General features: G+C 41.8%; 1 protein-coding gene across 1 annotated transcript in view; it reads right to left on the bottom strand.

The window, feature by feature from the left end:
• Nucleotides 1-24,664, bottom strand: part of LOC120020909 (mitogen-activated protein kinase kinase kinase 1-like) — a 115,799-nt gene that overhangs the window by 60,891 nt on the left and 30,244 nt on the right. The window contains exon 2 of the mRNA XM_038964532.1: nt 233-383. Within this exon, the coding sequence (XP_038820460.1) occupies nt 233-383 (151 nt within the window). The remainder of the gene's footprint in view (nt 1-232; nt 384-24,664) is intronic.

Below are 24,664 nucleotides of genomic sequence, written 5' to 3'. Positions count from 1 at the left end.
GAATACCATCCAGCACTGCGGCCTTGCGAGTGTTGCGATCACCCAGTCCTCTATGTTGGCGGGGGCCCTCATGCATGGTACGGTGTTGTTATTGTCGAAAAATGCATTGAGTTGGCCTGAAAAAGAGGCATCGTTGGGCAGATCATGGCCCTGTGTGTGTGTGTGTATATGTGCGTGTGAGTGTGTCTGCATGATCGCGCATGTGTTTGTGTGTCAGGTTACAGCAGCTCACCACAGGGCCCCTCCTACTGCGTCTCTCCAGCCATTCGTGCTTCCAGGTGGGCATGCAGGTGGCTTTGAGCTTCTCCCGGATCATCCTCTCCTCAGGGCGGTCCTCAATCTTCTGCAGGCCTCGCAGGGTGTCTTTACTCTCCATGTCGCGACTACACAAAAACCACAGAGAAAGCATAGTTAGACAATACACTCTACAGAGTGGGCTTAATGTGCTAGTGTATGGATGTGGTTTGGTGAATCAAGCTTGCATGATGAGTAACCTTGTCTAAGACCTGAAAACTTGGAGCTTGGGAAGCTGACACATGTTGTGACTAAAGAGTCCGCAGAGAGAGCAGAGGAAGAGAACTCTACAGAGTATGAGTAGCCTTGTCTAAGACATGAAGATTTGCGTTAGCTCCCTGAGCTAATGCCTAGGCTTTAGCTCAAAAGGCTACCAGAGGGAGAGGGAGTAGAGTAAGATAATACGTAGTCTTGCCATGCTACACGTCCAAGTCTCATTCACAGGGTTCGTATAGACAGTGGCAAGTGAAATTCAATAACTTTTTCAGGAACTAAAATGTATTTTCAAGGACCATCCATTTGTAATCATTACTATTATGCAATTGTTTCTAGTCACCACCAGATGGCAGTATATCGCCACAACCTCATGAAAAAAAACTATTCATCACTACCTTACAAGTTCTACTCAATAATACATGCTTGACTACTTATTCACTACATATATGATTGGTAAGTCAGTACTGATGATGTTGACTGATTTCCTTATATGAACTAACTCAGTGAAATCTTTTACATTGTTGTATGTTTATATTGATGTTCAGTGTACATAATAATATGAAATTGTCTTTAATGGCTATTATAATAAATGGTGTCCAGGTCAGGATAACCAAAATATGTCTTTATTAAAGACTATCAGAAAGAATGTTGGTACTTATTTATTTTGATTCAAAGCCATGAATGAGTGAGTCACTCAGCTTTATGTAGGTGCCGAGGCTATATGAATGCGCCATCAACTTGATTATTTAGCAGACATCATTTGCTTATATTCAGTCAACACATACATCTTAAGAATATCATGGAATATAATTCAACGTTTTTGTTTCTCTTAGAATAAAAACCTTAGGGTAACAACAGTTTTAGTAAGTAATACTGACAAGTAGAAACCATAAGATATATATTTTTCAGGGTGTGCGCGTGCAGGACAGAGGAAAAGCAATTCTTACACTATTGTTCTAAATTGAATCACCTTCTTCATCCTCATCATTCAGTTCACAGAAATTTAATTTTGAAGTCGTGCACAATTATCAGTTTCTATTTTGTTTATGTTGCCCATTTATTGTCAGATAGACACATCAGCACCTTGGGACCCAAAAGAGTAATCAGTGCTCTACCTCCCCCTTGTGGTGATCTGGAGCAATGAAGCAGTGACGCAGGGTGCCGTACTAAACCACAAATTACCTCTAAATGCCGCAGCATAATCTCAAAACTTTTAGTTGAGCCACCACTGTAACTGATGGGATACACAAGCTAAATTCCTTGCCCAATGACAACAGGTTTATGATCAATTCAAAATGGACTGGTGTTCCAACAACGAGCTGCAGTTTTGGAATAATTGTGTCCTGTCTATTTTCCACTTAGGCCACATTGTGAACTGCTATTATTATTATTATATATATATATATATATATATATATTTTTTTTTTAAACTAGGTAAGTCAGTTAAGAACAAATTCTTATTTACAATGACGGCCTACCCCGGCCAAACCCAGACAACACTGGGCCAATCGTGCGCTGCCCTATGGGACTCCCAATCACGGCCAGTTGTGATACAGCCTGGAATAGAACCAGGGTCTGTAGTGACGCCTCTAGCACTGAGATGCAGTGCCTTAGACTGCTGCACCACTCGGGAGCCTTTGCATTTAGGATTGGTTAGCCTAGGCTATAACACCCCTAAACTTAGACAGGTTCCACACTGAAAACACACAAAAACATTAGTTTGATAAAGACAAAAAGCTCATTTTAAATCAGAATCATTAAGCCTAGGCCTACTCACCAAACCAGATGTTGTGGCCATAATTCATCGCCATGCAGTGTTCAATGTGGAATTCTTCATCCATTTTAAAAATTCAAAAGAACAGGCAGAATAAACCAAATCCAATGTCTGCATATCGAAAAGAAGACAGTCTTTCAACTCGACAAATTGAGCCCAGTTTCAAATGATGACTCTTTTGAGAATAACTGTTCCAGACGCGATATGCGCATCACTTCGCAGTGGCAACTATTTTCAATTAGAAAAATATTCTGTTAAATTTTATCTTACATCATGTTTTTTTTTTTTACTATAAAATAGGTGTCTTGACTGTGATACGGGTTCCACGATATAATATAACAAGTTGATATTACGGTTTCAATAAATTAATCTTGAAAGTGTCACATTCTACACACAATACCCCATAATGTTAGAGTGGAATTATGTTTTCAGAAACATTTACAAATAAATAAGAAACAAAAAGCTGAAATGTTTTGAGTTAACGAGATTGTAACTTTACAAGTAAAGTTGTGGGGCCTGCTAAACCTCAAATGATTTTTGTGGTAGTGGAAAGTAGTTGCACTATTATATTATTTGAATAGCGCAATCTTTTCGAATGCCCATCGATAGTCAGTTGTTTTGGTCTGTAGTTGTGGTCAGTTGTAGTGGTTAGTAGTTGTGTGGTTCAGTAGTTGTATTCAGTAGTTGTGTGGTCAGGAGTTTTGTCTTTGTGGCCAGAAGTTAGTGGTCACCAGTGGTCAGTAGTGTGAATAAGTAGTTGTGTGGTTCTGGTCAGTAGTTGTGTGGTTTTGGTCAGTAGTTGTGGCCAGGTGGTTGTGGTCAGTAGTTGTGGTGGTTAGTCATTATGGTGATTAGATGTGTGGTCAGTAGTTGTGTGGTCAGAAGTTGTGTGGTTGTGGTCACTTGATGTGGTAGGCAGTTGTGTGGTTATGGTCAGAAGTTCTGTGGCTGCGGTCAGTAGTTGTGTGTAGGGTTGCCAACTGTCCCGTATTAGCCGGGATGTCCCTTATATTGGGCTAAATTGGTTTGTCCCGTATATTCATCCAATCACAGTATAGCGTAAACGCGGCCATTCCTGTAAGTAATTTCTGTTGTTGTTCGGTCGGTTTGGCATATCAAGGAAATATGGATAAACCTGCAAAAAGGAAAAGACTGTGCAGCTACAACAAACAATGGGAAGCAAAAAAGACGTGGGTTCAGCACGTCAGTGGTGACTGACGAAAACCCTCTGTACTTTATGCCGTCGGGAATTCACAATTGGCCATCGAGGGGAGAATGACCTAACTCAGCATGTATCCACAGAAATGCACATCTTCGTGACGTCTACTGCCGAAAATGACAAAATCGCGGCAAGTGAAGCCTCTTTTCCTTTTTGCATTTGAAAAGTTTTTTTTTTGCTGTAAAGGTTCAAATTTTGAATACTTTGAGAATTTATTTTTGAGGTTTATTCACATACGTTTACATAATGTTACAGTTTTAGTAAAGCTATAGACTAAATGGAATATAAAAATGTTCTGCCTTTCCAATTGAAAAATAATATGAATATTTGGTAGTGAGAAAGTTGTCAACCCTAGTTGTGTGGTCAGTTATTGTGGTCAGTAGTTTTGTTCAGTGGTTGTGATCAGTAGTTGTGTGGTTGTGGTCAGTAGTTGAGTGGTTCAGTAGTTGTGTGGTCAGTAGTTCTGTTCAGTGGTTGTGATCAGTCGTTTTGTAGTCAGTAGTTTTGTGGTCAATAGTTTTGTGGTTCAGTAGTTGTGTGGTTGTGGTCAGTAGTTTTGTGGTTGTGGTCAGTAATTGTGGGGTCAGTAAATATGTGGTTGTGGTCAGTAATTGAGTGGTTCTGTAGTTGTGTGGTCAGAAGTTGTGTTCAGTGGTTGTGATCAGTGGTTGTGATCAGTAGCTGTGTGGTTGTGGTCAGTAATTTTGTTCAGTAATTTTGATCAGTTATATTGGTCAGTAATTGTGGTCAGTAGTTGTAGCCAGTAGGTGGTCAGTAGTTATGGTGATTAGATGTGTGGTCAGTCGTTGTGTGGTTGTGGAGAATAGTTGTGTGGTTGTGGTCACGAGATGTGGTCAGCAGTTGTGTGATCAGTAGTTGTGTGGTTGTGGTCTGGGCTGTGTGGTCAGTAGTTGTGTGGTAAATATTTGTGTGGTTGTGGTCAGTAGTTCAGTGGTTGTGGTTAGTAGTTATGTGTTCAGCTATGAAGACGTTCTCTCTCTACGAGTCAAGCGCTGCTAGGCAACAGTAGCCTTGGCAACACTGCTCCCTTATGGATAAAGCTAGTGTGAAAAACATGCTAACAACAAACGTTTTTCTTTAAACTAAATCAATTCTGCACTCTGACCCACAAAACTTATTTGCTAGATTCATGGGTGTTGTTAGACAAAGCAAGGAAAGTAAACTTCAAACCGTGATGTAGTTTTATTAGAATTTTAAGCTGTTGGTAAGTAATGAATCTGTTAGCTTCTGACATGACTTACTACATTTAGAAAGAGAGCAATTGATGGGTTACAAAAACAACTAGTTCTATTGATAAGTAGACACTATTCTTAATATTTCTTCAGTTTTCAAAAGCACAGAAGTAGAGAAAGATTTCATACCCTCTGTTTTTGTCTGACTTGTTAGGGGAGTGGTCAAAACAGCAGTTGTTCGCAAAAAAGTCACAAAAATGATGATTCGGTTAGTAAAACAGCTGTATTGTTAGACCATAGCGGAAATAGAAGAGATGTACAGCACCAGTCAAAAGTTTTAGAACACCTACTCATTCAAGGGGTTTTCTTCATTTTTACACATTTTTACATTGTAGAATAAGAGTGAGGATATCGAAACTATGAAATAGCACATATGGAATTATGTTGTAACAGTGACTGTACGTACTTACCCCAACCAGAAGCCATGGATTACAGGCAACATTCACACTGAGCTAAAGGGTAGAGCTGCCGCATTCAAAGAGCGGGAAGCTTATGAGAAATCCCACTATGCCCTCCTGCGAACCATCAAACAGGCAAAGCATCATGATTAAGATCGAATCGTACTACACCGGATCCGACGCTCGTCGGATTGGCAGGGCTTGCAAACTATTACAGACTACAAAGGGAAGCACAGCCGAGAGTTGCCCAGTGACACAAGCCTACCAGACGAGCTAAATAACTTCTATGCTCGCTTCGAGGCAAGTAACACTGAAACATGCATGAGAGCATCAGCTGTTCCAGATGACTGTGTGATCACGCTTTCCGCAGCCGATATGAGTAAGACCTTTAAACAGGTCAACATTCACAAGGCCGCTGGGCCAGACGGACCAGGACGTGTACTCCAAGCATGCGCTGACCAACTGGCAAGTGTCTTCTCTGACATTTTCAACCTCTCCCCTGTCTGAGTCTGTAATACCAACATGTTTCAAGCAGGTTACCTGAGTGCCTGTGCCCAAGAACACTAAGGTAACCTGCCTAAATAACTACCGACCTGTAGCACTCACGTCTGTAGCCATGAAATGCTTTGAAAGCCTGGTCATGGCTCACATCAACACCATTATCCCAGAAACCCTAGACCCACTCCAATTTGCATACCGCACCAACATGATCCACAGATGATGCAATCTCTATTGCACTCCACACTGCCCTTTCCCACCTGGACAAAAGGAACACCTATGTGAGAATGCTATTCATTGACTACAGCTCAGCGTTCAACACCATAGTGCCCACGAAGCTCATCACTAAGATAAGGACCCTGGGACTAAACACCTCCCTCTGCAACTGGATCCTGGACTTCCTGACGGGCCACCCCCAGGTGGTAAGGGTAGGTAATAACACATCCGCCATGCTGATCCTCAACAAGGGGGCCCTTCAGGGGTGGCTGCTCAGTCCCCTACTGTACTCCCTCTTCACTCGTGACTGCACGGCCAGGCACAACTCCAACATCATCATTAAGTTTGCTGACGACACAACAGTGATAGGCCTGATCACCGACAACGATGAGACAGCCTATAGGGAGGAGGTCAGAGACCTGACCGTGTGGTGCAAGGACAACAACCTCTCCCTGAACGTGATCAAGACAAAGGAGATGATTGTGGACAACAGGAAAAGGAGGACCGAGCACACCCCCATTCTCATCCACAGGGATATAGTGGAGCAGGTTGAGAGCTTCAAGTTCCTTGGCATCCACATCACCAACAACGACAAAACCTATTCCCCCTCAGGAGACTGAAAAGATTTGACATGGGTCCTCAGATCCTCAAAAAGTTTTACAGCTGCACCATCAAGAGCATCCTGACGGGTTGCATCATGGCAACTGCTCGGCCTCTGACCGCAAGGCACTACAGAGGGTAGTGCGCACGGCCCAGTACATCACTGGGGCCAAGCTTCCTGCCATCCAGGACCTCTATACCAGGCGGTGTCAGAGGAAGGCCCACCCTAGTCATAGACTGTTCTCTCTGCTACCGCACAACAAGCGGTACCGGAGTGCCAAGTCTATGTCCAAGAAGCTTCTTAACAGCTTCTACCCCCAAGCCATAAGACTCCTGAACATCTAATAAAATGGCTACCCAGACTTTTGCACTGCCCCCCACGCTGCTACTCTCTGTTATTATCTATGCATAGCCACTTTAATAACTCTACCTACATGTACATAATGTACCGGTACTCCCTGTATATAGCCCCACTATTGTTATTTAGTGCTGCTCTTTAATAATTTGCTATTCTTATCTCTTACTTTTTTGTTGTTGTATTTTCTTAAAACTGTATTTTTTGTTAAGGGCTTGTAAGTAAACATTTCACTGTAAGGTCTACACCTGTTGTATTCGGCGCATGTGACAACTAAGATTTGATTTGATTTAACAATGGTTGAGAGAATGCCAAGCGTGTGCAAAGCTGTCGTCAAGGCAAAGGGTGGTTACTTTGAAGAATCTCAAATTGTAAATATATTTGTTTAACACGTTTTTGGTTCCTACTATTTCATAGTTTTGATGTCTTCACTATTATTCTACAATGTAGAAAATAGTAAAATAAAGAAAAACCCTTGAATGAGTAGGTGTGTCCAAACTATTAACTGGTACTGTAGACCAACATGCCATACCCTCTAACTTTTTGTCTAAGTTATAAAAAAGAGTGGTCAAAGTATCTGATTTGTGTCAAATGTTGTATTGTTGTATTTACAGTGAATGGAAGTTGGAAGGGATGATGTTGCAATGGGGCCTTTAGAAAGTTGAAGAAATCCCATACAAGGGGATGGAGGACAATTACATTTTTTTAAAGTATAAAATACATCAAAAAGTTGTATACAAGCAACTCAATGTCATTCTCTGAGGCTGACTGGAACATATTCCAGTCCGGGTGATCAAAACAATCATGGAGCGTGGCTTCCGATTGGTCAGACCAGTGTTGAATGGTTCTCGGCACTGGTACATCCTGTTTGATTTTCTGCCTATGAGCCGGGACGAGCAAGATGGCATCGTGGTCGGATTTGCCGAAGGGAGGGCGGGGGAGGGCTTTGTGTGCATCGCGGAAGTTAGAGTAGCAGTGTTAGAGAGTATCAGCCCTACGTGTAGTGCAATCAATATGCTGATAAAATGTAGGTAACATTTACTGTATCTCAAATTTGCTTTGTTAATATCCCCAGCTACAATGAATGCAGCCTCCGGGTATATAGTTTCCAGTTTACATAGAGAACAGTAAAGTTCCTTGAGGACCGTCTTGGTGTTCACTTGAAGTGGGGGATGTACACAGCTGTCACTAATGGCCGTTAGAATAGCAGTTATTTGATTGTAAGGAATTCTAGGTCGGGTGAGCAGAAGGACTTGAGTTCCAGTGTGTTGTTATGATTACACCATGAGTTGTTAATCATAAAGCATACACCCCCGCCCTTCCTCTTCCCAGAGAGGTGTTTATCTCTGTCGGCGCGATGCATGGAGAAGCCCTGTGGCTGGACCGATTCAGACAACATATCCCGAGAGAGCCATGTTTCTGTGAAACAGAGAATGTTACAATCTCTGATATTTCTCTGGAAGGCAACCCTTGCTCAAATTTCGTCTACCTTGTTGTCAAGAGACTGGACATTGACGAGTAGTATACTCGAGAGCGGTGAGCGATGTGCCCGTTTACGAAGCCTGACCAGAAGACCGCTCTGTCTGCCCCTTCTGTGTCGCCGTTGTTTTCGGTCAACTGCTGGGATTAGATCTATGCCCTGGGTGGTGGTCCGAAGAGAGGATCTGCTTCAGGAAAGTCATATTCCTGGTCGTAATGTTGGTAAATTGACTTTGCTCTTGTATCCAATAGTTCTTCCCAGCTGTATGTAATAAGACTTAAGATTTCCTGGGGTAACAATGTAAGAAATAATACATTAAAAAACAACATACTGCATAGTTTCCTAAGAACGCGAAGCGAGGCAACCATCTTTGTCGGCGCCATTTTAATATTTTGCATTGTAGATATGTGGTAGTGGAGTATGGGCCCGAGGACACACACTTAATGTGTTGTGAATTCTGTAATCAATGTATTGTAATGTTTTTAAAATTGTATAACTGCCTTAACTTTCCCGGACCCCAGGAAGAGTAGCTGCTCCCTAACCAAAACGAAAAGGCACCGTGAGACCCAACCCGTTGCTGGCAGCAGTGAGATAATGGACGGAGTGAGGAAATCACAGCGCTGATTACAGAAATTATTGCAGTTGATATGCAGCCATTGTCAACAGTAGAGGGTGTCTGCTTCAATGCCCTAATGGCATATCTAGAACCAGACTAAAAGATGCCATGTTGAAAAAATGTCACGGCCCAGATGGAGAAATTGTACAATGATTGCTCTGCAAATACAAAACGTGAGCTCTCAAACGCCATACGTGGTGTTAACAACAGATTGATGGACGTCTATGAACACGCTGTCATACATCACTGCAACGAGCCGTCACATTGATGAGAAGTGGGACATGAAGTCCCTTGTACTGACAACATGGAGGAGAGGCACACAGCAGAGATGCTAAAATGACATTAACTACCCATCATTGCGGAGTGGGTGGGGGACAGCAGTAAGATGAGCGCCGTATGGTAGGTAGCCAGGACTACTGTAGATTGAACTGCATTGCCCCTTAACGGTCACACGCAGAACCATATCTGAATTGTGAATTCACGTCATTTTAGGATTTGTTCCTATCGTTTAAGCAGAGAGAATAAAAATGCTGCTTAAACGTGAAGAAAATGTTTACATTTGTCACATCCCTAACACAAACTTCTCCCTAGGATCCAAACTTGATGCAATACAAGAACCTTCTGATTCAGCCATCTTGCCCAAACAGAACGAGAGCATTCAGAGGCCTATACGGGCCTTATAAACTCTGGGGGCTCCACTTGTATTATGTTAACTCATGCATACTTCCCAATACAACCCCAGAGAAAACAAATCCTCCTCCAACCCCTGGCCAGTCTGTGTTTAAGGCTGTCGGGTTGGAGTGCTTCAGAACAAATAGTCCGCCTCACACAGGAGGATGTTATGATAAGGAGCCACAGCAGTCTGAGCCCGTTAGATTTACAGTACATCATACAAATGGGAACTGACAGTATTGTTCGCTGCACTCCCGATGCTGCTTTGTGAATGAGCGTCCCCCTTGGACCCCTTTCAGGGTCAAACACTTTGCCTTAAAAAAAACGAGTTGCCCCACAAACCTCTCTGGTCAGGCCTCGGAGTGCTGTGGTCAGGTCAGTTCACTGCTCCACAACAACAAACTTGGAGTCTTTTTCCATTGGCTTGACTTGGAGGTGTGGACTGGTCCCTCATTGGTCAAAAGTGCATGAAGCTTGCTCAAATCAAAAGATAAAGTTCACAAACCGTTTCCACAAACCATTTTCACTGTTGTTGGCCAGATCTCACTGCAATGGCACCATATTCCCTGTATAGTGCACTACTTTTGAACAGGGCTGGTCAAAAGTAGTGCACTAGCAAGGGAATAGGGTGTCATTTGGGACGCATCCCTTCACTTAATGAGTGGCGTGAACGACCCGGCGAGGTGGATCCCTCATCCTGAAAGGAACTCACCCAGTGGGCTAAGCTTCGGCCCCACATGTCCGTGAGGAGTCACACGCAGACCAGGGCCAGCTGCGGCCACTAGTCATCTTTCATTTACATTCTGATCAATGGCTCTACCCCCTTTGGCCTTTTCTGTTAGTCGATTGAATAGGGGGCTCGATTGAATAGAAGTCTTCCTGTTCTGAGATTTGAAGAGTCATTTGAAGTGGAAGATATTGCAACAAGGAAGTGGACTGGGGTTTAAGGGGCGGCAGGTAGCCTAATGGTTAGAGGTTAGAGCGTTAGACCAGTAACCGAAAGGTTACTGGATTGAATCCATGGGCTGACAAGGTAAAAATCTGTCATTCTGCCCCTGAACAAGGCAGTTAACCCACTGTTCCCCAGTAGACCGTCATTGTAAATAAGAATTTGTTCTTAACTGACTTGCCTAGTTAAATATAGGTTCAATAAAATAAATAAATAAATATGGGGCTAACGTTTGTGAGGTTGATTGTTTGTAATTGTTAGTGAAATTGCTTCAAGGATCAGAGTCAGATGTACTCGTGGATACCATATTTATGTCTCTGCGTCCAGTATGCAGGAAGTTAGAGGTAGTTTCGCGAGCCAATGCTATATAGTGTTAGCACAATGACGAAGTCCATAGGAACAGCTATCATGCTAGCTGTTCCCAAAGACTTCCAGTCATTGCGCAAATGCTAGAATGCAACTTCCATCAAACTGCAAATAGAGAAATAACAATAGTATCCACAAGTTCATCTGACTCTGGGAAAGTAGATAAAGGGCTAAATCCAGAACTATCCTTTTAAAATTTAGGCTTAAGGCCCGCACAGACTGTACGATTTTAGCTATGCTATGCCATGTCGGACATCTTGGCTCATTCAGTGTGATGTGTGACAGGGTCTAGGTCTGCCGCTTAAGCTTTTCACGCTTGAGTTCCAAATATCTTTAACGGTCGCCACAGTGTGAGTATTTGTATGTGCGTGATGATGTCAGAATGCATTCACTGTTCCAAAACGTGATCGTTACGTAACTGGACCGTTAACCTATAGATAATTAGCAGGGCAGCGCAGGCTGTTTCAACTTGTCAATTTCAAATTATTTTCAAACAAGTTTTATTTTCCAACATTAGTTTGAATTGAGGTGTGTTCCGCCTCCTCATTAACTCACATAAGAATTAACCCATTTCACCTTTGCGGTATATATATTTTTGATGCTTTACTGAGCCAGTCATCAATCACTTCCCCAGTGCGCATCTCTAGTCAGACAAACTTTTTCCCGACTCGCACATTTTCTGGCTGGCGCCCACATTGCCTTTTTTGTTGTTTTGCCTTAATTATCGTTTTCATTACAAATAATAACTTTGGACGTGCGTTCCTATCAAAGTAAGTGCCATATTTTCTGTATATTGTGTTGTCGTTTCTACAACAGCATACCGTATGTATGAAGCAAAATGTATTTACTGTTCTAACCACGTTTTCTAGTACTGGTCACAAATCATGCATTCCAATAAAAAAAAAAATGTAAACTGCATTGTTGGTTAGGGGCTCGTAAGTAAGCATTTCACCTGTTGCATTCGGCGCATGTGACTAATACGATTTGGTTTGATTTGAATTCTTGCATAAATTGCAATGGACACACACAGTAACAGTCAAAAGTTTGGACACACCTACTCATTCAAGGGTTTACCGTTGTTTTTTATTATTTTCTACATTGTAGAATAGTGAAGATATCAAAACTATGAAATAACACATATGCAATCATATCTATATCCACGGTAAAATGAGTCCTATATCGACATAACCTGAAAGGCCGCTCAGCAAGGAAGAAGCCACTGCTCCAAAACCGCCATAAAAATGCCAGACTACGGTTTGCAACTGCACATGGGGACAAAGATCGTACTTTTTGGAGAAATGTACTCTAGTCTGATGAAACAAAAATAGAACTGTTTGGCCAAAATGACCATCGTTATGTTTGGTGGAAAAAGGGGGAGGCTTGCAAGCCGAAGAACACCATCCCAACCGTGAAGCACGGGGGTGGCAGCATCATGTTGTGGGGGTGTTTTGCTGCAGGAGGGACTGGTGCTGCAGTGATGCATCTTGCACTGAGATGCAGTGTACACAGAGAGCTAACATTAATAATATGCATGTCAATCTCTCCTGGCTCAAAGTGGAGGTGAGATTGACTTCATCACTGCTTGTATTTATGAGAGGTATGTTGAATGCACCGAGCTGTCTATTTGAACGACTGCCGCACAGCTCGGACACCCATTCATATGCAATAAAACATGCCACAAGAGGTCTCTTCACAGTCCCCAAGTCCAGAACAGACTATGGAAGGCGCACAGTACTAAATAGTCATGTAACTCTTTTCCACATCAGGTGAATCATGCAAGCAGTAAAATTAGATTTTTAAAAAGACAAGAAAACACCTTATGGAACAGTGGGGACTGTGAAGCAACACAAACATAGGCACAGACACATATATACACACACACACACACACACACGTACACATGGATTTTGTATTGTATACAGTTGAAGTCAGAAGTTTACATACACTTCAGTTGGAGTCATTAAAACTCGTTTTTCAACCACTCCACAAGTGACTTGTTAACAAACTATAGTTTTGGCAAGTCGGTTAGGACATCTACTTTGTGCATGATACAAGTCATTTTTCCAACAATTGTTTACAGACAGATTATTTCACTTATAATTCACTGTATCACAATTCCAGTGGGTCAGAAGTTTACATACACTAAGTTGACTGTGCCTTAAACAGCTTGGACAATTCCAGAAAATGATGTCATGGCTTTAGAAGCTTCTGATAGGCTAATTGACATAATTTGAGTCAATTGAGGTGTACCTGTGGATGTATTTCAAGGCCTGCCTTCAAACTCAGTGACTCTTTGCTTGACATCATGGGAAAATCAAAATAAATCAGCCAAGACCTCAGAAAAAAATGGTAGACCTCCACAAGTCTGGTTCATCCTTGGGAGCATTTTCCAAATGCCTGAAGGTACCACGTTCATCTGTACAAACAATAGTACGCAGGTATTAACACCATGGGACCACGCAGCCGCCATACCGCTCAGGAAGGAGACGCAGGAAATTGAGATGGGAAATTATGTGGATATATTGAAGCAACATCTCAAGACATCAGTCAGGAAGCTAAAGCTTGGTCGCAAATGGGTCTTTCAAATGGACAATGACTCCAAGCATACTTCCAAAGTTGTGGCAAAATTGCCTACGGACAACAAAGTCAAGGTATTGGAGTGGCCATCACAAAGCCCTGACCTCAATCCTATAGAAAAGTTGTGGGCAGAACTGAAAAGCGTGTGCGAGCAAGGAGGCCTACAAACCTGACTCAGTTACACCAGCTCTGTCAGGAGGAATGGGCCAAAATTCACCCAACTTATTGTGAGAAGCTTGTGGAAGGCTACCCAAAACGTTTGACCCAAGTTAAACAATTTAAAGGCAATGCTACCAAATACTAATTGAGTGTATGTAAACTTCTGACCCACTGGGAATGTGATGAAAGAAATAAAAGCTGAAATAAATAATTCTCTCTACTCTTATTCTGACATTTCACATTCTTAAAATAAAGTGGTGATCCTAACTGACCTAAAACAGGGAATTCTTACTTGGATTAAATGTCAGGAATTGTGAAAAACTGAGTTTAAATGTATTTGGCTAAGGTGTATGTAAACTTCCGACTTCAACTGTAACTTATAATGACATAAGAAACCAAATGAGGGTTTCCATCAAATAAAAAATCATTGCGGAGTAAATGTGATGAAGAAATGTCATTATGTCACAAGGGAAAATATAATCAGCTTTTATTGACCTTCCCAGATCTGTTTCCAAATCAATGAATGTTGATAAATCTCCTTTTCACATGTGAAATCTTTGCAAAGAAACACTTGGATGAACTTTAAGGCCATTTTGTGGTAATTATGTTGTTATTATGGGCCAGATGTTAAGACTACAAACCATTATAATAGGGTTATTTGCAGGATTCACTGGTCATTTCAATACTATTGGGTCTATGTTACTGACTGAATTGAAGTTGTGGGCAGAAAGAGGCTCAAGCATTGTGAACTATTTTAACTCCCATTGAAATTTATCTTTTCCCTTAGGAATTGGCTGATGTATTTTGTGGATTTGGCGCATTACATGTTCATATTTTAATAATAGACGTTTAATAAGTGTGAAGCAGAGAGGGAACATCCTATGGAGGTTGGTATTAAAAATACAGAGTAATATTGTTTGGGTAGACTCAAATGAAAACAATGCCTTCTAATAATGTGAATGGAAATATGTTATTAGTGGTTTTTGGATAGACTTTAATAATGGGATGTTTACGTCTGCGGGTGAAAGTGAGTCGTGCTCGCTGGGCTATATCAGGCTGTAAGGGACGCAGTGGGACATTTGAAGCAGAGGTCTGAATAGTTTAATCGGAAATGTTCTTTTGACAGTTTCTGATTGTTGTTGCTAGGTTTTGTAGTTTAGGTAACTCTTGTGAATTTGAGCAGGAAGGTAATGTCATTTAAAACAATAATCTGTTTCCATTACGTGGAACAGTGGCAAGTTTCCAAAGTAAACGTTTTAGTACTGAATATTGAGCTGAGGAATATTGAGCTGATGAATATTGAGCTGATGAATATTGAGCTGGCTACGCAAACTTTTTGAAGGTCCTAGATTTGTTAAAACAAGTTTTATATTTTGACTAAATTAATGAAACAGGTTAACATGATAGGATTACCGGAAAGGGGCTCTTGGATTGTTATCTTTAGAAGGTGTCTATTCCTCGTAATGGGACACTATATTATCTGATGTGTTTTGAGTAGGATTCTTTCTTCCCGGACTGATGGAAGTCCACTACAGTATGTATGTTAAGGGAGCTCCCACATTAAATAAGGCCTGTGAAATGTTGTTTGTTTTTACCCTCCATCATGAATGTTTGTTAGTGTTTCAATACCATGTCTGATTTATTGTGTGGGGTTATTTTATTTGGTTTCAGTGGGTTTTTCACGGGTTAGAGCCAAGGTATCTTGAAAGAGGTACACAAATGGAATTTTCTGACGTTTTATTTTCTGAGTTTTAATTGAATATATGTATTCTTTTGATAAGGAATGTGCTGAAGAAACTGTAACCTGGGATACGAAATGTATGACATGTATGAAATGTATGACATGTTTGACTGTTTTTAAATAATTAATCTAATACAGAAAGAAACACTTATTTGAAGGGCTTGAATGACCTCTGACCTCTGTCCTGACTAGTGTGGTTTGATCGTACTCACTGGAAAGCCGAGAGATGATTGGTTGATGATTTAAAGTCATTTGTAATACTGATTTGAAGGTAATTTATAATACTGATAATTACAGAGAAGTTCATAATTAATAGTTAAGTGTGATTTGGACCACAAGAAGGACAGAACTGTCTCTAGTCTATTTTTCTATTCCTTAAATCAAGTTATGGGGGAAAAATTACTTTATGGAGTTATTATGGGTAGTAATTCTAATTTGATTTTCTTATTTTAAATTGTTGTTTTATTTTTTAACCAGTAGAGTTGTTGTATTTACACAATCACTATGTGAGTCATGTGTCAAAATGAGGGAATTACCAGTCCTCTGAGGTTTTTGGATTTATACACTTCTCCTGTGTTTGCCCCCCATTTATTGATAAATTCCCCATCATAGTAATATTTCCTGCATCATATCCCTCCCACGATACTTTCCCCCATTTCTACCCCCAATGGACTTGAAAATCCCCCACAAATGAAATGACCCCCCAAAATGGTTTCCTCCAAATCTGGCAAACATGTTTAGCTTTCACGCTATGGTTAGGCTAGACAGTATGTTTGTATTTGGGGTGAGGATCTGTGAGGTGATTTTGTTTTGTGATTTGTCAAAAACTGTAAATTACTTGTCAAGTCATGTGCTCCGTGTGTACACTGTGAAAAGTACATCGAAGATTTGTAATATGAAAGTTGCCAAGCTAAGTTGATATTTTTCAGGTATTGGGTATCTTTGACTTTTACTTTGTTTATTTGCGTCTTATAGTAAATGGCATTCTGGGAATCGGGAGTTTTCATTTGTCAAACATAAACAAACATGGCTGCCAACATAAAGAAGTTAGCTCCTGTAAGTTTAGCAGACACAAATCTTTTTTCTAAACAATATTACATTCCTCCCTTGTGCTCACCAGAGATGTGGTACATTGTAAACAAGTCAAGCTGTTAGGTCGCTAACTTGTGTTTTGTTTTAGTGTCAGCTAATGTTTTAGTGTCTGTTATTTAGACTGGATGGTTTATGTAATGAGTTTGGATGTGGACGTGTTCAGTATGATGCCTAGAAGATGATGTTCGCATTTATCTTTTACAATAAAAGATGAAATTGAGGAATAAAGTTGTGAAGACCTTTATTTCCCATCAGCACAAAACATTGTTTTAGATGCTTTTCAGACAACAATGCTGTTTAGACGAATTTGTTGCATCATACATTATGTTGCTACTGTTCCAATCCCAATTTTGCGATAGTACACGGCAGGCACCACTCAATAATGATCACGGATATGTGATCGTACGCGTCAAAGGGTTAAGTATCACTATGTGCAGTCGTAGGCTCCAATAAAGTTCTGGCAGTGTCAGAAATATCAAGCCTTATCATGTAGTGTAGCTGGTGTTAGGAACCGATCCCAGTGACTGACCAATAGCAACACGGCCGACACTGAGTATGCCACACAATAATACGATCATTGTGAATTGTCAGATTAATATAACAGTTTGATTTAAACGTTTACATGCTTTGCAAGAATAAATATTTCCCTAATAATATTGTTCAGGCTACATGTCATCTGAAATCCGGCTACCTGATGGGATTTTGATAAATGCACAAAATCACATATCAAAATTAACGTTCTTGTCACGATCGTCTTGAGGATATTGAGTGGACCAAGGCGAAGCGTGTGAAAAATACATGCTCTTTTTATTAGAGACGAGAGAAACACGAAACGAACACTATAACAAAACGAAACAACCGTGAAGCTACAAACGTAAGTGCAATACAAACTACAAACGTTCTACATAGACATAAACAATTACCCACAAACACCTAAAGCCTATGGCTGCCTTAAATATGGCTCCCAATCAGAGACAACAATAAACAGCTGTCTTTGATTGAGAACCAAACCAGGCAACCATAGACTTTCCTAAACACCTACACTGAACACAACCCCATACATTCTACAAAACCCCCTAAACAATACACACACCCTAAACTAGACAAAACACACAAACATCCCCCATGTCACACCCTGACCTAACTAAACTAATAAAGAAAATCAATATAACAAAGGCCAGGGTGTGACAGTTCTACCACAGTGAGACAATGTTATTTTTGGGAAGGATATTTGATTCTGATTTGTATAAAGTTTGTATGTGAAAACTATTTCTAAGATGCATACTTTTTGTAACATTCTCTGTTTCACGGAAATATGTCTCACTCTGCATACGTTATCAGAGTCGGTACAGCCACCTGGTTTCTTCACGCATCGCGCTGACAGAAACAAACATCTCTCTGGTAAGAAGAAGGGCGGGGGTGTATGCCTCATGATTAACGAGACGTGGTGTGATCATAACAACATACAGGAACTCAAGTCCTTTTGTTCACCGGACCTAGAATTCCTTACAATCAAATGCCGACCGCATTATCGACCAAGATAATTATCTTTGATTATAATCACAACCGTGTATATCCCCCCCAAGCAGTCACCTCGACGGCCCTGAAAGAACTTCATTGGACTCTATGTAAACTGGAAACTACATAAATGAGGCTGCATTTATTGTAGCTGGGGATTTTAACAAGGCTAATCTGAAAACAAGGCTCCCTAAATTTTATCAGCATATAGAATGCTGGCTGGCAAAATTCTGGATCATTGTTACTCTAACTTCCGCGACGCATACAAAGCCCTCCCTCGCCCTCCTTTCGGCAAATCTGACCACGACTTGATTTTGTTGCTCCCAGCCTATAGACAGACACTAAAACAGGAAACGCCCGTGCTCAGGTCTGTTCAACGCTGGTCCGACCAATCTGATTTGATGCTTCAAGATTGCTTCGATCACGTGGACTGGGATATTTATTTATTTTTTATTTCACCTTTATTTAACTAGGTAGGCTAGTTGAGAACAAGTTCTCATTTACAACTGCGACCTGGCCAAGATAAAGCATAGCAGTGTGAACAGACAACAACACAGAGTTACACATGGAGTAAACAATAAACAAGTCAATATGTTCCGGATAGCGTCGGACAACAACATTGATGTATACGCTGATTCGGTGAGTGAGTTTATTAGCAAGTGCATCGGTGATGTTGTACTCACAGCGACTATTAAAACCTTCCCCAACCAGAAATTGTGGATTGATGGCAGCATTCGTGCAAAACTGAAAGCGCGAACCACTGCTTTAAATTAGGGCAAGGCGACCGGAAACATGACCGAATACAAACAGTATAGCTATTATCTCCGCAAGGCAATCAAACAAGCTAAGCGTCAGTATAGAGACAAAGTAGAGTCGCAATTCAAGGGCTCAGACATGAGAGGTATGTGGCAGGGTCTACAGTCAATCACGGACTACAAAAAGAAAACCAGCCCTGTCGCGGACCCCGATGTCTTGCTCCTAGACAAACTAAACTTCTTTGCTCGCTTTGAGGACAATACAGTGCCACCGACACGGCCCGCTACCAAAACCTGCGGGCTCTCCTTCATCGCAGCCAACGTGAGTAAAACATTTAAATGTGTTAAACCTCGCAAGGCTGCTGGCCCAGACGGCATCCCTAGAGCATGCCCAGACGGCATCCTCAGAGCATGCGCAGACCATCTGGCTGGTGTGTTTACAGACATATTCAATCAATCCCTATCCCAGTCTGCTGTTCCCACATGCTTCAAGGAGGGCCACCATTGTTCCTGTTCCCAAGAAAGCTAAGGTAACTGAGCTAAACGACTATCGCCCCGTAGCACTCACTTCCGTCATCATGAAGTGCTTTGAGAGACTAGACAAGGATCATATCACCTCCACCCTACCTGACACCCGAGATCCACTCCAATTTGCTTACCGCCCCAATAGGTCCACAGACGACGCAATCGCAATCACTGCACACTGCCCAAACCCATCTGGACAAGAGGAAAACCTATGTAAGAATGCTGTTCATCGACTACAGCTCAGCATTTAACAAAATAGTACCCTCCAAACTCGTCATTAAGCTCAAGATGCTGGGTCTTGACCCCGCCCTGTGAAACTGGGTCCTGGACTTTGACGGGCCGCCCCCAGGTGGGGGCCCTCAGAGTGTGGTGTCAGGAAAATAACCTCACACTCAACGTCAGCAAAACAAAGGAGAGATGATCGTGGACTTCAGGCAACAGCAGAGGGAGAACCCCCCTATCCACATCGACGAGACAGTAGTGGAGAAGGTGGAAAGTTTTAAGTTCCTCGGCGTACACATCACGGACAAACTGAAATGGTCCACCCACACAGACAGCGTGGTGAAGAAGGTGCAACATCGCCTCTTTAACCTCAGGAGGCTGAAGAAGTTTGGCTTGTCACCAAAAACACTCACAAACTATTACAGATGCACAATCGAGAGCATCCTGTCGGGCTGTATCATCGCCTGGTACGGCAACTGCTCCGCCCACAACCGTCAGGCTCTCCAGAGGGTAGTAAGGTCTGCACAACGCATCACCGGGGGCAAACTACCTGCCCTCCAGGACACATGCACCACCCGATGTCATAGGAAGGCCAAAACGATCATCAAGGACAACATCCACCCAAGCCCCTGCCTGTTCACCCCGCTATCATCCAGAAGGCAAGGTCAGTACAGGTGGATCAAAGCTGGGACGGAGAGACTGAAAAACAGCTTCTATCTCAAGGCCATCAGACTGTTAAACAGCCATCACTAACATTGAGTGCCTGCTGCCAACATACTGACTCAAATCTCTAGCCATTTTAATAATTAAAAAGTGGATGTAATAAATGTATCACTTTAAACAATGCCACTTTATATAATGTTTACATATCCTATATTACTCATCTCATATGTATATACTGTACTCTATACCATCTACTGCATCTTGACTATGCTGTTTGGCCATCGCTCATCCATATATTTATATGTACATGTTCTTATTCATTCCTTTACACTTGTGTGTGTATAAGGTAGTTGTTGTGAAATTGTTAGGTATTGTTAGATTACTTGTTAGATATTACTGCACGGTCGGAACTAGAAGCACAAGCATTTCGCTACACTCGCATTAACATCTGCTAACCATGTGTATGTGACCAATAAAATTTGATTTGATTGATGTTTTTCCAAACTCACTTCACTCACGCATAAACACCGAGGGAGGCTTGCGCTACTGGCACAAGTGCAGATCAAATACACCACCGCTGCTGACGTAGCCTCAACAGCCAATCGCAGAATGTGACGACAGAACTAAAGCAAATTGTACAATCTGGCCAGGTTGATATGATTTTTTTAAATGTGGTAACATCGCACAGTGTGACATGTAATAATTGTAAAAGACTGAATCCGACTTAGTGTGGGAAGGCCTTTAGCTACCATGTATTGGACTTTTACTCTGTGGATGACATGTTGGTCGCAAACAGAGGGGGGCTCAAGTGTGCTGCCTTGAAAGTTGTAGCCTATGGACTAGTGGGAAGTCTTGTGTGTAGTATTTCATGAGTGGGAGCGAGTGAGTGGGGACAATGAAACCAGATAACAGGAATTTACCATCTTTCCTCTGAATAAAGGGTTGGCGGTGTGGCCATCGCCTCGCCTCTCAAATAACAGCTATCCCACAGTGCTGTGGTCCAGGAACAAAGGGGCATTGTGGGGCTGTGCAGGTGGGACGTGGAAGGGCCGGCAGGCTGGGAGTCTATATCACTCACGTACACACACGCACACAGAGCCAGGCTCTCTGGGCACACACACTTTCTCATAAGCCTCTGCACTCCCAAAACTCTGGTTACTTGTTCACACAATCCCTGCCTCTGCTGGAAGGGACAGCGGAGCCACTGCTACTTAATGGAGGATAATGGCAGACGGCGCCTGGTGTTTCTGGTCAAAACAAGGCTGAGGAGACTCAACAACAACTTTAAACACCACTTCAAAACAGACACAGCATAGCTAACCTTTCAGACAAAACAAAAAGCAGCAATTGAATTTGGCCTAACAAAAAAACGTACATTTAAAAGGGAAAGAAACATACGCACGTGACTAACTGATGCAACAAAAAGGTCAACTGTTCAGACTAATATACACTACCGTTCAGAAGTTTAGAGTTACTTAGAAATGTCCTTGTTTTTTAAAGAAAAGCACATTTTTTGTCCATTAAAATAACATCAAATTGATCAGAAATACAGTGTAGACATTGTTAATGTTGTAAATGACTATTGTAGCTGGAAACGGCTGATTTTTAATGGAATATCTACATAGGCGTACAGAGGCCCATTATCAGCAACCATCACTCCTGTGTTCCAATGGCACGTTGTGTTAGGCGGCCAGTTTTATTGCTTCTTTCATCAGGACAACAGTTTTCAGCTGTGCTAACATAATTGCAAAATGGTTTTCTGATGATCAATTAGCCTTTTAAAATGATAAACTTGGATTAGCTAATACAACGTGACATTGGAACACAGGAGTGATGGTTGCTGATAATGGGCCTCTGTACACCTATGTAGATATTCCATTAAAAATCTGCCGTTTCCAGATACAATAGTCATTTACAACATTAACAATGTCTACACTGTATGTTATTTTAATAGACAAAAATGAGCTTTTCTTTCAAAAACAAGGACATTTCTAAGTGACCCCAAACTTTTGAACGGTAGTGTATGTAATGGAAAACAAGCTCGACAAAGATCTGATTTCGCGTAACCGTAAATTAACCAATGACACAATGACATTTCCAGCGCCTCTGAATATTGAGTGGAATCTGACACTGCCACTCAACAAATCGCTATCACTAATGCTGTGAGGACCATAGCCTAAGCCCTATACTAAGCAGGCCTCCGTAACTCTCTATTGGTCAGCCCCCCCTGTGACTTTAGTGTCGGGGGAAAGAGGTACCTTAACTTCAGCCGTATTACAGCTGGCTGGCATCATCACCATGCAGTGGGTGATCTAACTCCACAGACCACCTAAGCGAGCAACCAATGGTAAACTAATGGATCCTGGGAGATGTCCTCGACAGACCAATAAAAGTTGACCTGAGATCTGAGGCAATGTTTCTATTATAATTTGGGAACCAACGGTAGTGAACAGTTTCAACTGTTCTGCCTGCGGCTATGGAACCCTGACCTGTTCACCGGACGTGCTACCTGTCCCAGACCTGCTGTTTTCAACTCTCTAGAGACAGCAGGAGCGGTAGAGATACTCTTAATGATTGGCTATGAAAAGCCAACTGACATTTACTCCTGAGGTGCTGACTTGCTGCACCCTCTACAACTACTGTGATTATTATTATTTGACCATGCTGGTCATTTATGAACATTTGAACATCTTGGCCATGTTCTGTATAATCTCCACCCGGCACAGCCAGAAGAGGACTGGCCACCCCTCATAGCCTGGTTCCTCTCTAGGTTTCTTCCTAGGTTTTGGCCTTTCTAGGGAGTTTTTCCTAGCCACCGTCCTTCTACACCTGCATTGCTTGCTGTTTGGGGTCTTAGGCTGGGTTTCTGTAAAGCACTTTGATATATCAACTGATGTAAGAAGGGCTATATAAATAAATTTGATTTGATTTGATTTAGTGAACCAGTTAGACAGCTGAAACGGAACTGAAAAAGGCAACGCAATCCCCACAACAACTTGTCAAGTCATGAGACTAAACAACCTGGTGGAGGTAGTTTTAAGTGGATCTTAAATTGGGATGACGTTTTAAATGAGTGCTTCCAAATCAATCAATGTGATGTAAGCCATTTTGCAGATGAATCTGGTTGCTTTTAGACCCATTAGTCTTATTAATGCTGATTCAAAGCACATCGGCAATGTTGCTTGTAAACAGTCAGAAAAATCTAATGAATGCAGTTTCAAAGCAGGATTCTGTCCATCGTTTCCATGTTGAGAGAATCAGCCATGGAATAACTATTTTGACAAAGTGCGGTAGTGTTCCCAACAGAAGACAGCACCCAAGACAACACCCACTGAAACACAGAGTGGAATTCTGCCTCACTGAATGTTATCTTTATCATCAGGTAGCCTGCCCACACATATCACCCTCTATCTAGAGATGGGAGTGTGTGGGGGGCAGGGGAGCACGTGAGCATGAACATTTTAGCATCTATCACAAGTCACTCGTTCTCCAGAGAAACAACAGGTCCGGGGGAACAAACCCATTGACATATCATTCCAACACAATCAAATGGCCCGTCTGAACTAGACAAACATGAACATCTATCGTCAATTGTAATAACCTCAGCTGAGGGGACATTTCAGAAGTCGTGTTGAAGCTCTGTCTTTCGGCGTTAACTTCCTCGCAGGCAAGCAAACAAAACAGCAGTTTAGGTCAGAGAGGGGAAATACGTCCAAGCAGATATCCTGCAATATACATGCCTGACAGACTGAAACTGGTCAACCAATATCAAGAGGAGCAATTCCCCACTTCCGCTTCAGATCACGTGGACAGGCGAGGGACAAAAACAACAGCATGACCTGAGATATTTCACAAGATTTTGAAAGACACATTCAACAAGCTGCCGGATTGAAACCATACACTGCCACCCCTGTCAATTCAGATAAAGGGTTAGTAAGATAGGTAGAGCAAAAATGATTGAGGGCCTCAATAGCAATCTGATGCAAAGAGGGTAAAATCAGGCTTCCCTGCCTCTGAGACATTTTTAAGGGATTTACTACAGACAGAGGTGGTGTCATTGGGCGGAAATGCTACCGGTAGGTACAGTTGAAGTCAGAAGTTTACATACACTTTAGCCAAATACATTGAAACTCAGTTTTTCACAATTCCTGACATTTAATCCTAGTAAAAATTCCCTGTCTTAGGTCAATTAGGATGACCACTTTATTTTAAGAATGTGAAATATCAGAATAATAGTAGAGAGAATGATTTATTTCAGCTTTTATTTCTTTCATCACATTCCCAGTGGGTCAGAAGTTTACATACACTCAATTAGTATTTGGTAACATTGCCTTTAAATTATTTAACTTGGGTCAAACGTTTCGGGTAGCCTTCCACAACCTTCCCACAATAAGTTGGGTGAATTTTGGCCCATTCCTCCTGACAGAGCTGGTATAACTGAATCAGGTTTGTAGGCCTCCTTGCTCGCACACACTTTTTCAGTTCTGCCCACATATTTTATATAGG

The sequence above is a fragment of the Salvelinus namaycush genome, chromosome 26 (assembly GCF_016432855.1).
Source record: "Salvelinus namaycush isolate Seneca chromosome 26, SaNama_1.0, whole genome shotgun sequence".
In the NCBI taxonomy this organism is placed as follows: domain Eukaryota; kingdom Metazoa; phylum Chordata; class Actinopteri; order Salmoniformes; family Salmonidae; genus Salvelinus; species Salvelinus namaycush.
Note: the sequence above shows the minus strand (reverse complement) of the source record. Positions and strands in the feature narration are given on the sequence as shown.